The 17,095-nt window shown below is 36.5% G+C and overlaps 1 protein-coding gene across 1 annotated transcript; it reads left to right on the top strand.

Moving 5' to 3' along the window:
- The first annotated feature begins 1,916 nt into the window (after nt 1-1,916).
- On the top strand, nt 1,917-4,315 carry LOC101675347 (transmembrane protein 230-like). Its single transcript, XM_045071253.1, has one exon. It carries the CDS (start codon nt 2,349-2,351, stop codon nt 2,778-2,780), a length of 432 nt encoding a protein of 143 aa, XP_044927188.1. The 5' UTR covers nt 1,917-2,348; the 3' UTR covers nt 2,781-4,315.
- The last annotated feature ends 12,780 nt before the right edge of the window (nt 4,316-17,095 follow it).

Here is a 17,095-nt window from a genome sequence, read left to right as displayed (position 1 = left end):
TGAATTGGGGGAAATTGGAGGGAGAGACAAACCATGAGAGATTGTGGACTCTGAGAAATAAACTGAGGGTTTGGGAGGGGAGGGTGGCGGGGATTAGGTGAGCCTGGTGGCGGGTATTAAGGAGGGCACATATTGCATGGAGCACTGGGTGTGGTGCATAAAACAATGAATCTTGGAACACTGAAAAAATAAAATTAAATTTTAAAAAAAGTTTAAAAATAAATAAATGAGTACTGAAATTACTCCTGTTTACATTTTTAAATTTAAAAATGGATTATTTATTTACATATAAATAAAGTAAGTCAGCTGTATTATTTAAGGAAACACTAACATGATATGGACCAAACCAGTTGATGAAATTAATATAATAAGTAATATATTAATGTTAAGCTACTTGAAATACATTTCTGTAATGAATTACCATCTCCTCTGTCCTTTGGTATGTCAGTATTGTCTTACAATTTATACCTTGTATTCATATCTTTTCCTCTTGTTTTCCTGCAGCAAAATTACTACCTCAGGCACAGGTCTCCTTTGGACTATGAAAGTCCCACTAAAATTGGATAGTATCTCTGAAATTGGCCATTGGAATAAGTCTGCAATTCCTCTGCCTCAGTTTAACTTTCTTTTCTCAGACAGATCTCTTCCGACTGTCTTCTCTTTCATAATGCAAATGTCTGGTCTCAAGAACCCATTATGGACATGTCTGAGATATTATTTCTATCATCTAGTTCACCCAATTGTGATTATAGACATAGAATACAAATTGGAATGAAGTCAAAGCTTAACTCCATTACAAAGGACTTGCCTCTAGCTCCTAATAGTTGGGACATCCTCTATGTATAACTTATCTTAGCTTTGCTATTAACTACGTGTGTGACCATGGGCCAAAAATGCAAATCAAACTTTGTATTTCTGAGATATGTTAGAAAGACAAGATTGTACCTTATAAAATGCCTTGTAAATAAAGGGAAGATTGTAATTTAAATAGCTATAGGAAAGTTATCTTAAGTAGTTATATTCTATTTGTATTATATTTTGTAAACACTGGGTTTACAAAAAGCAGAAGGCTTAGTGCTAGGCTTTCTATGGTTTAAAGGACTTTGAAGATACACCATTACTTCTGTAGAGAAGCTTTATATTCTAATTTGGGTAAATCTTGGTCAAATATAAAAGAATACACATTTAAAAATACTCACTGGTAGAACTTAAAATCCACCTTCCAAATGAGGTTAAATTGAATTAAATGAGATTGTGTATATAGTAGGTGATAAATTTTATGATGAATTATAAACTGGTAAGAAGGGATAGGTTAATAAGAAGTAGGCATAGAGCACAGAAGTGAGAGGAATCCTATATTTGGTTGGTAGAAAATGCATGAAGCAGAGCCTACAGCTCAGGTACAAACTCCAAGAGTTGAGAGAGAACTTAGAGATCTCTCTCAAGTCAACCCCTCATGAAGAAGGAACCCCTTCAGCAACAGCCTAACAGAAGACCACACCACTTCTCATTAAACGCTACCACTCTAAAGGGCACATCACTCCCACAAGGCAGCCAATTCAATGCTCAGGCACTATAACTTAATGTGATCTATAAAATGAGTCAAAACTTAGGCATGAGATGCCTTAAAGTTTTTGGACATGACTTGCCCTTGATCATGTCAGGACCTGAGCTCCATGGGGGCACCTCTAGAAGCAAAGCAGTTTGGATCCTTCATTCAGTAAGTACAACACAATGATCTCCTGCAGTGCCTGTTAAGATTCCCTTCCCTGTTTTATAGCAGGAAGTAGGCTTTTAGATATACATTATGACCACGGATACACAGTTAAGAAGAGGCAGAGCCAGGATTTCAGCGAGGTTCGATGGCAACGGTCACATCTCTCCTGTCCCCTAGTTAGCCATTGGAGGCTGATCAAATTAGTTAAGTGTGCTGCATGTTAGACCAATGGAAGAGAAGAGAGGTAAACGTGGGACGTGATGACGAACAGGAACGGAAAATGGAAATTCTATGAGACTGAGTGATTGAATTCTACTGAATGTAAGCTAATCTACTCAATATGAATACTTGTAATGACAAAGGAATCAGAGTTGACTAGAACTGCCCTAAGAAAATAAAGACGCCAATATAACATCAGACTATCAAAGTAATCGCAACTTTTCACGATAAAAGAGGAATATCCATCAAGAACACGGCAGTCTTGCAGAAACAGTTCTTTAGGGGGAGTTCAGATGAAAAGGAGATGCTGAAGCGAGCCTCCGCGGAGCTCGGGGCAGCCGTTGGGTGGGCGCGGGGGCCCTGACGCCTCCACCCGCTGCAGCGGGCGAGCTCGCCATCCACTCCGCCGGTTATGGTGCCCAGTCGCACCAACGTGGCTGCCGGGATCCCCAGTAGCAAAGTGAAATACTCAAAGCTCTCCAGCACTGACAGTGGACACATTCATCGTCAGAAGGAAACATTACCTGCCGAAGCGAGCTTTAAGTTGCAAAGATGTACAGTGAGAGCTCACATATTAAAGTTTAAGAGAAGCTCTACTAAGATTCCTTATAAGGCCATTGCCTGGGCCACCGCGCAGTTTTTGATTGGTACCTTTCTCGTTATCGTGGGCTGCCTCCTGCTGGCGGGCCACATCAGCAAAGTGGGCGCCAACCGGGCCGTTCCGGTTCTGATTGTTGGCATCCTCGTGTTCCTGCCCGGGTTTTACCACCTGTTCATCGCCTACAGAGCGCACCGAGGCTGCCAGGGCTACTCCTTCAGTGACCTTCCGACCTGCGATGACTAGCCCCCACCGCAGCCAGGAGCAGAGGACTCGCGGAGGGGGCGGAGCGGAGCCTTCAGGCATTTGGGAGAGGCTGTGGAAACCTATGCCTCGGGACTAAGGAACTCTGCAGCTTTGTAGATATTTAGCAAAACTATGGCCAGGTCTTATAAATTCATCCCCAAAATGTTCACTGAGCTTACAGTTAGCCAAACCCAAAGCTAAGAAGTGCGCCATTTTTGTTTTCCTGGCCCTGGCTTAAACCCCTGACAAATGTTTCCACATGGATATACAGAGTGGAAGAAAAGCAACATTAATTGTACTGGAAAGTGATGTTATTCTGTAGAACAAAATGTTGCCCCCACCACCCTATTTAGAGCTGAACATCTCTTTTAAGTAGTCCTCGTTGATAATTTTATCTTGTGGCAAATGGAAAAATGCAGTATGTCTACTTTCATATTAGTTAACTTACTTGGAAAATTTCTGAGTATTTTATCCTCCATGCTTACCGTCAGTTTTGTGGTCTATGGATATCTTGGTAAAATCAAATATCAACATAGGAGAAATAAAGAGAACAATACAGTTGTGTTGTGTGGAGCTGTAGAGTGAGATAAAAGTGGTTTTACATCCCAGATGCCAATTTTTTAGCTGTGTAACCCTGGACAAATTATCCTAATATTCTGAGACAGAGTTTGGGACTATAATTCTTACTGTTTGAGGTTTCTGTAGAGGTCAAATATAGTATTTATATTAACAACATTGCACAGAGGTGTTCGCCAAAGTGTTAATTCCCTACTGTAAGATAGGATTTTATAGAAGATTGCACATAAAATTGACTAAAGCCACAAGTGAAGTGTTTCCATTTGAGTTAACCTAGGAAAGGTGGCAACCCAAGAGAATGAGACTGCTCATCTATAAAGTCATCTCTTAGTTTAAATCAGGTCACTGGATTGTTTTTTATTCATGTGAGTATCTTTTCCTCTTGAGTCCTATATAAGAATATAGGGCAGATATAGGATTTGTGGCACCTAAGGCTTATGTAATTTGGAGGGGTCTCTTAAGAAAATACAAAATTAAGTATCATGCATAGCAAAGGACCTATATTAAGTATCATTAGCTCTGTGGTACATCTGGCTTTCTAGAGAAAGTAAAGGATCTGGAGAAAAGGACTGAATGTGGAGACATATCTGCAGTTAAGGCTGTAGTTCCAGATTAAAGATAACTGATGAAGCAGCATATTTTATGCTGAAAATAAATAAAAAATAAATTAAAAAAAAAGAATAAAAGAGATCATCCTACAAAAAGAAATACTTTCTGAAGTGTTGTAGATAAAGAATACAGGCATACTTTGGAGATACTGTGGATTCGTTCCATCCCACACTACCTCAATGAAACAAGTATTGCAATAAAGTGAGTTAAATGAATTTTTTGATTTCCCAGTGCATATAAAGTCATGTAAACTATATTGTAGTCTACTAGGTATGCAATGTCCAAAAAAAAATGTAAGTACCTAAATTTAAAAATTAAAAAAAATGTAAGTCACATCTGAGTGACTAAGTTGGTTTAAAATCCAACTCTCGTTTGCAGCCCAGGTCATGACCTCAAGATCATGAGATTGAACCCCATGTTGGGCTCTGCACTGGGCCTGGAGCCTGCTTAAGATTCTCTCTCCCTCTGCCTCTCCTCCACTCCCACCTCTCTCCTGTTCTAAAAGGAAAATTTAAAAATATTGTCTTGCTAAAAAATGCTAATCATCATTTGAGATTTCAGTCCATTGATATAATAACAATGAAAACGTTTGAAATATTGTGAGAACTATCAAAATGTGATGCAGAGACATGAAGTGAGCAACTTTTGATGAAGTGGCGCTAACAGACTTACTGGATGCAGAGTGGCTGCAAACTTTCATTGTGTAAAAAATGCAATTATTAGCAAAGTGCAATAAAGTGAAGCATAAGAAAATGAGTGAATGCCTGAATAGACTTAGATTTATGAAAGATAAAAGAGTGCATTCCCTGGACAAAGAATATTGGCAACTCATAAAGGAGAAGAAAGATACACTCTTAACCCTGTTAACCCTTAAGATGCACAAAACATACCCAAGTTAAGAGTTTGGTGGTCTTCCTCTGGTACTATATTATGTACCCATACCAGACACGTAACAAATGGAATAAAATGATATATTTCTAAATACTAGCTTGAGATTGTGCAAAATGGACATGGAAAACATGAGCTGTAATTTGTTTGGGCTTTGATACACCTTCACAATCCTCCCTCTTAGAAAACACAAACTATACAAAATAGTCCATTGAAAAGTATCTGGTAAAAAGTCCAGCCCAACTTCACTGTGTATAATTAATATTAAAAGGAGGACACAGTGATGGAAAGGAAGTACTTTTTTGATAGAAGGTTAACCTACAAAATGGCAGTGAAGGAATGTCAGTTTAGGTATCAAAGATCCATATATGGTCAATAGTGCAAACTTCAGTGCATAGATGACCTTACCACAAAGAGAACAGTTAGGCAAATAAAGACAAAAGGAGTATCAGAACATGGTCAGATTATAGAAGGTAGTATTAGAAACTGGAACATTGTTTAAATTTCAGATATGGCATTCATGGTGTGTGCCGTAACTTTAAAACTATAGTTCACCAGGTCACATATCTGATAACTCTCGCTGAATTATAAATTATATATATTTGGCTCTTCTGTTAATTCAAAGTTTAGGCCAATTTCTTATAATAATATCCTTTTGACAAGATTGGATTTCCAGCAGTGACTGATAGCTGGTCATCGTGGCTGGCTGTCTGGGCAGGCCAGGTCACTGGGCACAAGAGATGCTGGCAGAGAGGAGACCGCAGCATCACCCATCTACGCACAGAAAACTATTTCCAAGAACACACTCAGAGTAGGACACTGTCCCTAATTTTTGAAACAAAGCATATCACTTTATCATTAATTTTTCAGAGGAAGTCTTGTTCTCCGCCCTTTCAAAAAAGTGGAACTCAATGTCATAATCTGCTCTGGGTTTTTCTTCCATGATTTTAAAAGTAGCCTGTTTCACTATGGATTCCACTTCCTCATTAGTCAGTTGCCATTGAAGAAATTTGCTGATTTTTAACACAGTGCTTCTGCGGTCCTAGAAAGAGTTTGGTTGATCACACGTGACTCCCATGATGAAGCAACAATGTACATATGAGTAAACTAGATGTTGGATGAGGGACCATCAGTGTAACTAGATGTGTGAATAAGAGCCTGCAGGGCAGCTATAGCTCAAAGTGTTTCTCTTTGTAGTTTAAAAAAGTTGAGGAAACTGTTAGGGAATCAAGTTGAACTATGAGAAAGAACTCTACTATAAATCCCATTCATGTATGCGCACCTAGGTGTTCATGAGGACTACCCTGACTATCCTATTAAATAATGCAACCTGCCAAAAAAAAAAAATAATAATGCAACCTGTTAATACCCTTCCCTTCACTTCTGATCCCCACTTTCCTACATTACTTTTTCATTTCTCTCCTTCCAATATGCTAAACAATTTTCTTATTTATTGTATTTATTGTTTAGTGTCTGTCTTCCCCCCCTAACATGTTAGTGTTAGGAAAATAGGGACTTTTGTCTGTTTTCTTCAATTCTTAGAATGACAGCCAGAATGTAGTAAGCACTGAATAAGTTTGTGGGATGAAAGAATAAATGAAGAAATTACTATTGCCTATCTTAAATATAAGGACATATGAAGGCTTAAGAATAAATTAAGCCCATGCATTTTTGAAATTTCCAGTCAAGTTTTACTCTTTGATAACCTGAAAAAATGTTTATTTAAAAAGGCCTTAGGCAAATATACTTTAAAAAGAATGTACCGAGTCTTAAGTGAAAACAATAAATAAATCAGAAATTCCAAATCTAATAAGACCTAAAGGACAATAAAATTCCATGTGCAATATCCAGGTTCTTTTATCTTTCTGGACTATGTTTACATCAAGCAATATATATATATTTTTCTATCTGGTTGATAAAATAAAATACAAACAAATCTCTCCTGTAAGAAATACAAAGTAAGGGTAATGAGGCAAGTGTCACATAGGCCTACCACAATGTAGTTCTGGTAACCCCAGTCACAGCACTCATCTGTGGTGAGCCTTGTCTCCTCTTACATAAAGTGGTAGTAAGAATATCTACTTCCTAGTGCACATTGGGGATAAAAAGATCACAAATATGAAAATACCTTGCACAGGTCACACCAAGACAGAATTCAATTTATATTAACTTCCTGGGCTGCTTCTTGAAATAATTAATAATTATTTTAATAATTATTAATTATTAAAATAATTGTTAATAATTATTTATAATATTAAATTATTAATAAATTAATAATTAAGTCTCCTAAAATTAGTGAGACTTCTGTGAAATCACTAAATTCTTTCTAAATTGTTTTTTATTTCCATTTTGTAACACTTCATCCTGTTTTCCAACTACTTTAAGGGTCCCCTTTATGGTATGGAGTCCCAAATATTGAAACATAGGTCATATTTTGTATTTTTTACTCTGGACATGGATCTTTCCTCCTAAAAAACATATTGCTTACAACATCAAAGCCACAAAGCAGAATGGTTGCTGTCTTTTATCTCATAAGGTAAATTTACCTTACTGGTGAAAAATCTTTCCAAGAATTCTTTTATGGCTGATGTCATAAGTTTTAACATTAACTTTTCTTAAAATATTTATTTATTTATTTTAGAAAGACAGGAAGAGAGTGAGACACAGTGAATGGGGGGAGAGGCTGAGGCAGAGAATCTTTAAGCAGACTCTCCTCTGAGAATGGAGTCCGATGTAAATCCAGGGCTGTGTCTCACAGCCCATGAGATCATGACCTGAGCCAAAGCCAAGGGTCAGAGGCTTAACCAACTGAGCCACCCTGGCACACCAACATTAACTTTTGAAAAATGATAAAAAGATGTCACCACACTTTTAGGGTTTCTAAATTTATATACAACCTGAAAGTTAAAAGAGGTGACTTTAGATGTTTTAAATAGATATGTAACCATCTTAATTTTTATTGTTTAATAAAAGATTTAATAAAAGATATGTTTATATCTTAATTACATATAAAGGTATGTAATTATCTTAATTTTTATTAAGTTTCATGAAAGCTTTTGAGAGATTTTAACTATTAGAATAGGATATATTGAACATTTTTCTAAAGGTGTGTTCATGACACAAAGTTGAAAATATGCAAATGTAATTCCAGGTGTTGTATTTCTTAGACAAGTTTCATCCGTGGAAATTCCAGAGGTCTTGAGTCTGTGGCTCTTCTTCATGTTTGTCTATAATCCACTTCTGAACCAATTATTTAATGGAAATTCCAGATCTCTATAGCTAGAACATGTTCTTTTTGAGCTTTCTACATACCTTGGGAAGGAAAAGGAAGTGGGAGAAGAGCCATAGAAATCTGATCCACAGAGACCTGTCACATTCCTGCCGTGACAAGTCAACACTAGCAGGTTTAAGACTTCTTTGACTCCGTGCACAGGTGGAAGGAGAGCTCAGCACTTCCCAAGACCCAAGGGAGGGTGTGAAATGCCAGAGATAAGCATTTACAAGGTTATGCTTGATGGTAGAGGACAAATACAGATAAAATGTTAAAGTAATGTTGCTCACTCAGGATGGGAAAGAAGAAAACGTTCAGTATATTTGCATTCCATTAGGATTGATATGCATGTTCCCTTTCACGGCGCACTGTCCTGTGTTAGAATACACCAGCAGTCAAGTGGAAAACTAGAAGATGGAATAAATGAGAAGAAAAACAAAGGACAAGTCACAAGATGGACAATTTGCCGTTGAATTACTGTCAAACTCTTTACTTCTAAAGGCAAATTGTAATTTGCTGCAATCTACAGTAGTCCCCCACTGTCTTATCCACAGTTTTATTTCCCATATGACGTCAGTGACTCAGCCTACCATGATCTGGAAGCAGATGATCCTCCTGACTATCATCAGAACAAGGTCAGTAGTAGCCTAAGGCTATGTCACAATGTCAACGCCATTCATCTCACTTCAGCTCATCATGTGGGCAATTTATTATCTCACATCATCACAAGAGGAAAGATGAAAATAGTGCAGAAAGATATTTTGAAGAAAAGATCACATTCACATAACTTTTATTACAGATATGACTATAATTTGTCTATTTTATTGTTAGTTTCTAATTCTTATTGGGCCTAATTTATAAATTGAACTTAATCATAGGTATGTATGCATAGGAAATAACATAGTATACATAGAGTTTGGTACTATCTGTGTTTTCAGGCTTCCACTGGGGTCTTGAAACACATCCCCCCATGGAGAACGGGGATGAATGCGTTATGCACATAGTCATCAGAATTCATCTTTTTTCCTTCAGAGTTAGTGTAGCTCAATTGCCACACTCAGTAGGGAGTCAGCTTCTCTCCCTCTGCCTCTGCCCTTCCACATGCCTTTCCCTTCAAGTCCAACACAGATGAAGTTTGTTTTGTTGTTGTTGTTTTTATTGCAGATAACAGAAATGAACTCTGGTAACTAACTTTATAGAAAAGGAATGTGTTGCACGAATGTTGGGAAATCTCAAGGACTGGAAGGTTCAAAACAGATTTCAGGGCTCTAGAATGAATTCGGCAAACTTAAACCTCATTCCTTCTGTTAAAACTTTGAACTTTGAGGCTTTGCTAGGATCAGACTCTCTACTGTGATCAGGAGGGCAAAAACAGATATGGTTACGAAGTGAAATCATTTTAATATAGGCAACTATCTCACATCCTATCTAATACAAAGTTTGGTATAAATATGGTGTTCCTCACTCATTAAACTGCTGAAAAAATTGTAATTTTTACCAATCTGCTTTTCGTATCTGTGAGCTTGAGTTTTGTTTTTGTTTTGATTTTAAATATAGGCTCTCTATATAAGAGAGATTATACAGTTTTCTCTTTCTCTGTGTGACTTACTTCATTTAGCATAATGCCCTCAAGGTCCATCCATGTTGTCAGAAATGGCAAGATATCATTCTTTTTTTATGATTAAATAATATGCTACAGTTTCTTTATTCATTAGTCAATAAACACTTAGGTTGCTTCCATGCATTGACTATTGTAAACAATGCTCCAATAAACATGTGGGTACAGATATCTTTTTAAGTTAATGTTTTCATTTTCTTTGGACAAATACCCAAAAGTGGAATTATTAGATCATGGTAGTTCTATTTTTAAGGAACTGCGGTGCTGTTTTCCACAATGGCAGCACCAATTCACAATCGTACTAACAGAGCACAAGTGTCCCCTTCTCTCCACATCCTCACCAACAGTTGTTATTTCTTATCTTCCTGATAGCTGTACTAACGATGTGAGGTAATATTTCATTGTGGCTGTCGTTGGAAAAATTGTTCAGATCTTCTGCCCATTTTTTAACTGGATTATTTAGTTTTTTGCTATTGAGTTGTCTAAGTTCTTTACATACTTTTGATATTAACCTCTTATCAAATAAATGATAGGCAAATATTTTCTCCCATTCAGTAATTTCCAATTTTAAATGGTTCATTTGATGCTCATGTGCTTTATCTAAGTGCTAAGTCATAAAGAGGATATCAGATGGCACACACATAAATACAAAATTGTTCTGAATGGCCAAAATACTGAGACATAGTATTTGCTTGTGTCTTCATCTCATTTTCTTTGACATATCAAGGTAATTTATATGTATCTTCTAAATATGGTTTTTAATATATTTTAAAGGTGTTGGTTTGCTGCTTCTGTATATGAAAGTTTAACTGGAAAATGAAGCACTTACAAATATAATTGAACAGAAAATTGTTTACACAGAATAAAAACATTTTAGGTAAGATATTATTTAACTGACTATCTTATTGAGATTAAAGTATTAGAATTATCCTTTCATGTCTATACAACTGAAATAACTTACCAATTATAATGCTGGCCCAGATTTTCACCTTAAAAATGTAATAATTATGGAATATTATAAATTAATTGCCATTTAACAATACAAATTAAAATTTAAATATGCATAACTGCTGACTAAAAAATGTCACATCTAGAAATTTATCGCATATATATAAAAACACACACACAAACACATAATATCTACTTCAAGAACTAAACAGATACAACTTCAGGAGAATATTTAGTGTTACATTGTTTTAAAAATAAGAAAATGAAAACTAAGTCTTGCTCAATAACCATTACAATAGATTGTGGAATTATTTAATAAAAAATATATGCATATATATACACATACACATACACATATGTTCAAAATTTAGAAAGGTGTGAAATGATTATCACATGTTTTAAAAAGTAAGCTATAGAACAGTACCTAATATCCCATTTATTTTTTTTAAAAAATATATTCATAAAAATATATATTCCCCCACCTCCTCAAAACAGAGAAAAACAAAACAAAAAAACACATATTCACTCCTAGCTTATAAAAAAGATAAGTTAGATGGGGAAAAATGTTTTTTCCATTCTAAATAAGTTTATGCATTTTTAGCAATTGGCTTAGAGATATGCATTTTGGGGGTACTTGTGTGGCCCAGTTGGTTAGTGTCTGAATCGTGATCTCAGCTCAGGTCATGGTCAGGTCGTGAGATTGAGCCCCACGTGGGGCTCCACAATGGGTGTGGAGTCTGCTTAGGATTTTCTTTCTCTCTCTGCCCCTCTCCACTACTTGCAACTCTCTCCCTAAAAAAAATTAATCAATTAAAAAAAGATATATGTGCTATTGTAATATTCTGATTTGATTAATGGATTTCAAAATGTATGTGCTCCAATTTTTTTTCACATTATACCTGTACCAGTTAAGTGTTTATTATGAATGTATTATTTTTATGTTCAGAACTACTTTTAAGTATCCTGAGTAATCAAGTTTTGTCTTAGAAAAAAACATTACTCTTAGTAGGTCTATAAAAGAGAGAAAAGTGAGAATGCTGAAATAATAACAATTTGTCTCATTAAAGTTATCAGGTATAAGTATTTAAGAGAGAGTCTCCAAATACAATATTCAAAATAAGATTAAGATCTTGATGTATTGATGACATGTATTAATAATAACTATATTACTATTAATAAATACCACTTATTTGACCACATGGTGTCCTGAAATTCTTACCACAGCCTTTTACAGATATTAGCTTGCAAGCATTTTGTGGATACCAACAAGTTGATTCTAAAGTTTATATAGAGAAGTAAAAGACCCAGAATAGCCAACACTAATTGAAAGAGTAGAATAAAACTGGAGGACTGATATTACCTGACTTTAAGACTTACTAGAAAGCTATAGTATCAAGACAGTGTAGTAGTATTTGTAAAAGAATAAAATAATCCATCAACAGAATAGAATAGAGAGCCTAGAAATAGTCCCACATAAATATAGGCAATTGATATTGACAGGGAGCAAAGACAATAATACAGAAGGTCATTTTTTTCTCAATGAATGGTGCTGGGACACCTGCACACCCACATGCAAAAAAAAAAAAAAAAAAAAAAAAAAAAAGAAAGGAATCTAGACATAAACCTCACATCCTTCACAAAAATTAACTCAAAAATGGGCCATAGACTTAAAAGTAAAGGAGAATAGTAAAACTCCTAGAAGGTAACATAGGAGAAAACTTAGATGACCTTGGGTTTTGTCCTGACTTTTAAGATTAAGATACCAAAGTTACAATTTATGAAGGAAATAATTGATAAGCTGGGCTTAATTAAAATTAAAAATCTGTGACCTGACACTGTCAAGAGAATGAAAAAGACAAGGCAGAGACATGGGAAAAAAGACATAGCTAATAAAGGATTGTTATCCAAAATATACAAATAAGTCTTATAACTCAACAATAAGAAAACAACTCAATTTTAAAAATAAGCTGTGGAGGGGCACCTAGGTGGCTCAGCCATTAAGTGCCTGCCTTTGACTCAGGTCACGATCCCAGGGTCCTGGGATCCAGCCCCACATCGGGCTCTCTGCTCAGCAGGGAGACTGCTTCCCCCTCTCTCTCTGCCTGCCTCTCTGCCTACTTGTGATCTCTCTCTGTGTCAAATAAAAAAATAAATAAAAATAAAATAGAAGTAAACATATTCTTACCTTAGGATCCAGCAGTTACACTCCTTGGTATTTACCCAAAGGTGCTGGCAACTTCTCTCCACAGAAAAACCTACACATGGATGTTTACAGCAGCTTTATCCATAATTGCCAGAACTTAGAAATCTTGAACACAAGAAATCTTTCAGTAGGTAAGTGAATAAATAAACTGTGGTACACCCAGACAAGGAAATATTATTTAGTGCTAAAAAGAACTATCAAGTCATGAATATACATGCAGGAAACCTAGTCTATGGTACTCAGTGAAAGAAACCAATTTGAAACAGCTACATCCTATAGGATCAGAACTATATGACATTTTGGAAAAGGAAAAAACCATGGAGACAGTAAAAAGATTAGTGATTACCAGGGGTTGGAAAAGATGGAGGGTTAAGTAAGAGGGACATAGAAGGTATTTAGGTCACTGAAACTACTCTGTATGTATGTCTTGAATGGTGGACCTATGTCATTAGTCACATGCCCAATGCCAATATTATTAAAATTCAGCTGTGTATATATTTTCATGAAATGAACAAAAATGATGAGCATCAATTATATTATTAAGAATAGAGGAAGATAGAAATTTTAAAAAATGCATATATTAATGGATGCCAATTTTTCATATATTCTAACAACACTGCTCCATCCCAAGCCCTTTGCCATCCAGATTTCCTGTCCTCTCTGTTTATTACCTCTTTAATGTTCCATTAGCAGTTACAGGCATACTCATCTGATTGTGTTTCACTTTTTTGCAGGTTCCATATTTTTTTTTAACAAATTAAAGATCTGTAGAACCAGAATTGGAAATGGAGTCTGAAGATGTGATTGAGTTGCTGCAATCTCGTGATCAAACTTGAATGGATGAGGAGTTGCTTCTTATGGGTGAGCAAATGAAGTGGTTTCTTGAGATGATAGCTATTCTGGTGAAATCACTGTGAAGATTGGATACTGATAACGTTGCCTCTGTGTCCACTAAAAGTCAATCAGTTTGTTCCCCACTGTCAATTTTTACCTGGGGTACTGTGGGAAAATTGAAAGTGGGCAGTTTAAGTCCACAGGAGAACCTGGGCCTTCAGGGGTAGGGGATGACAAGGTGGAAAAAAAGAAGGGTCATCTAGAGTGTCTGCAGGATCAGATGTGCTGTGAAAAGGAATAAGACACATTCTAATTTTTGCAGAGGTCAGGATTTGGGGAACAATGCCATGAAGGCTTGCATATATGGGATCTCCAACCATCTGGAGGAGCTCCAGCAAAGGCAGTCAAGCTGACAAATAGTATTATAAGAATAGGTTCCGTGGAGGGACCATACCTCTTGATCTGGAAGTTTGTACTGAGGCCAGGAAACATGACATAAAAAGATGGGGCATTTTTTTCTTAGTCTTCTGGGGTAAAATTTGTTCCCATTTTAAAAAATACAACCCAAGGGCAAGTCATAAGGAATAGAGGGGGTTTGGCCCATAGTGAGAAAAACTGACTGCCAATGCTCAAAGGGGCATCCCACCAAGAAGCAAGGTAGCTGAGAGTTAGCCGACATTGGGAAAGGGTCCCCACTCAGTCTGTAAAGTGTGGATGACCTGTTGTTGCCAACTGCGCCACACATTGGGAATAGAGACCTCAGAGGAAACGGAGTGGGAAGAGTTTGAGGAAAGAGGTCTTTCACCCTCATGGGCATGGCTAGTCTGACCTGTTGACCCTTAGACCTTCCTATCGATCTGGAGAGAAGCCCTGGCCAGTCTGTGGAGTACTAGGGTTGCCTGCCAAAGGGCCAAAAGCAGAAATAAGAAGGAGAGAAGGATCCCTCCAAATGCCAAGAAGGGAAATTCTTACCCTTTTGGGCAAAGGCAGTCCGGCAGGTTTCCTCTGGGGCTTTAGATCTCCACTGAGAAGTAATTTTGGCCAGAGGTCATCAGTTCCCAAAGTGTTAGAGTCCATCCACTAATAGAAAGTCTTGAGAAGTCCCTGAGGCTTTTCTATGGAAAGAGTTAAGATTCCTATAAATATATTTTTATCTATTTGCTGCAAAGTCCTTAATTATCACCAAGGTTAAGAGGATAGCTGAGTATTGTTTCACAATGACTTATGATCCTATCTGACCAAGTATCTTAAAGCCTTTTGAATGTTTTTTATTTTTATTTTTTAAAAAATATTTTATTTATTTGACAGACATATATACAGAGAGAGCACAAGTAGGCAGAAAGGCAAGCAGAGGAAGAGGGAGAAGCAGGCTCCCTGCTAAGCAGGGAGCCCTATGTGGGGCTCAATCCCAGGATCCTGAGATCATGAGCTGAGCCTTAGACACCCTCTTAATGGACTGAGCTACTCAGATGCCCCACCTTTTGAATATTTTTAACAAGATTCCCCAAATCAACTTATCACCTGTAATTCTAGTTATTATCGCAAAATGTAGTGTTTTCAAAAGTAACCAAACTTTCTTGTCAATTCCATTGCAGTGAATTCTCTTTAGATCTTCAACAATGGACAATAAAATCTATAAAGATTGTGGTACATGTGTTGATGGGTATTCTGCTTCTACAAAAAATGGCCCCTCATTACCACGTTCTTGCCATCCCAATGTCCTTGTAACGTGACAACAGTCTGCTCCTGAATCACAGAAATCAACAATGAGGGCTGTGGGAAACCCAGGATGGCCACTTGGTCCTTCCTAGCTCCCTGGCAAAACCATTTTTTTAAATTTTTTATTTTTTATAAACATAGATTTTTATCCCCAGGGGTACAGGTCTGTGAATCACCAGGTTTACACACTTCACAGCACTCACCAAAGCACATACCCTCCCCAGTGTCCATAATCCCACCCCCTTCTCCCAAAACCCCTCCCCCCACCAACCCTCAGTTTTGGTTTTTGTATTCTTTGACTCACCTTAGTGCATTTAAGAAAGACTAACTTGGTCTTCAGAGGCCTCAGACCTCCTTACTCTGGACTTTTGGAATATCTATAACTGGACTTCATTCAGCTGCCACTTACAGTGGATTATCAAAATGTTGATGTGTTTCCCAGTTAGGGCCTACCTTCCACAATATCCAGGTGCCCACTTTATTGGGCAAATTACATGAGACTTAATGAAAACCTTACAAATGTCTTAAAATGATCACTGTTGATAGTCAGGCAAGGTCAACAAAACCAATGGGAAAAACTGTACTCAAACAGAGTACAATTCAAATCCAAACAAGTATGAGTTATGTAAGACTTGTAATTAATGAGCTGATGAATGTGGATAATAGTTTTCACAACCTTTTGTCTAAAGTGTTACTTATTTTTAATCTTTTGTTTTTCCGGATTTAGGGAAACCTTCTCTCTTACGCTTTCGACAATTTGGTAAGATAAACCTTTGTGAGCAAAGATGAAGCATTTCTCTTTCCTCTCTACCTGATCCCTTTAGAACTCAAACAATAGTGTTACTGTTTACATAAATTCAGTGAGAAGTTGTTCCCCTTGTCACATTTTTGGATGTAAACTTTTATCCCCATATTTTAAAATTTTCAAGCATTAGATGATGCTTGCTTTGCTAAAAATTAAATGCAATACATGGTTTTTAACAGAATGAAACAAGACAGAATTCTGCCCTGAGTTTTGTTTGTTTCTTTGAATTCGGTGTGTTGTTACTCTTTGTCTACTAAGTCTAGAATTTTGTACATTAGGTAATTTTGAAAGCACTCAGCAATATAATCTTTACAGAATTAACAGAACACCATTATCCTGTCATTTGTCAGATCTGAATTGCCTTATATAGTATTTACTTGGCTTTTGCATGTGACGTATTTGCTTTTAACAAAACATCTAATTTATTGCAATATAAGATAGGATTAAGAGGGGCATACCGATGGTGTGGAATTTCTAAAATATTGTTTTTAAATATTGTTTTTAAAATATTGGCCACCTTGCCAAAGCTTTGACTAAAACATTAGTGTTTGCGAGATAGGTGCATAGACTCCGGTATGACCGCACATCTTTAAAGAACTGCTTGCAAAAATTGGCCTAGTACTGTGCTAGCAAACTTCCAACAAAGCAATCTTTAAAAAATTTTATATAGTCCATCACTATTTTTGCTGCTTTTATATAAATAATCAAGCCAAGCTTAAACAGATTATTTTTTTCATGAACTTTGGTTTTTTTAAAATTGGGGTAATTGTTGAAAGAGAAGTTATGTTTGTACCTTTGTCTATATTAGATTCTAGTCCTATTAATTGTCTTTGAGGTTTTGTTA

Source organism: Mustela putorius, unplaced genomic scaffold (assembly GCF_011764305.1).
Source record: "Mustela putorius furo isolate JIRA1106 unplaced genomic scaffold, ASM1176430v1.1 tig00003983_pilon_pilon_pilon, whole genome shotgun sequence".
NCBI classification, from domain to species: Eukaryota; Metazoa; Chordata; class Mammalia; order Carnivora; family Mustelidae; genus Mustela; species Mustela putorius.
The sequence above is the reverse complement of the archived record's forward strand: the minus strand, read 5'-3'. Positions and strand labels throughout refer to the sequence as shown.

Excerpts from the sequence above, each read along its gene's own strand:
- LOC101675347 (XM_045071253.1), top strand. The coding sequence starts at position 2,349 with ATGGTGCCCAGTCGCACCAACGTGGCTGCCGGGATCCCCAGTAGCAAA.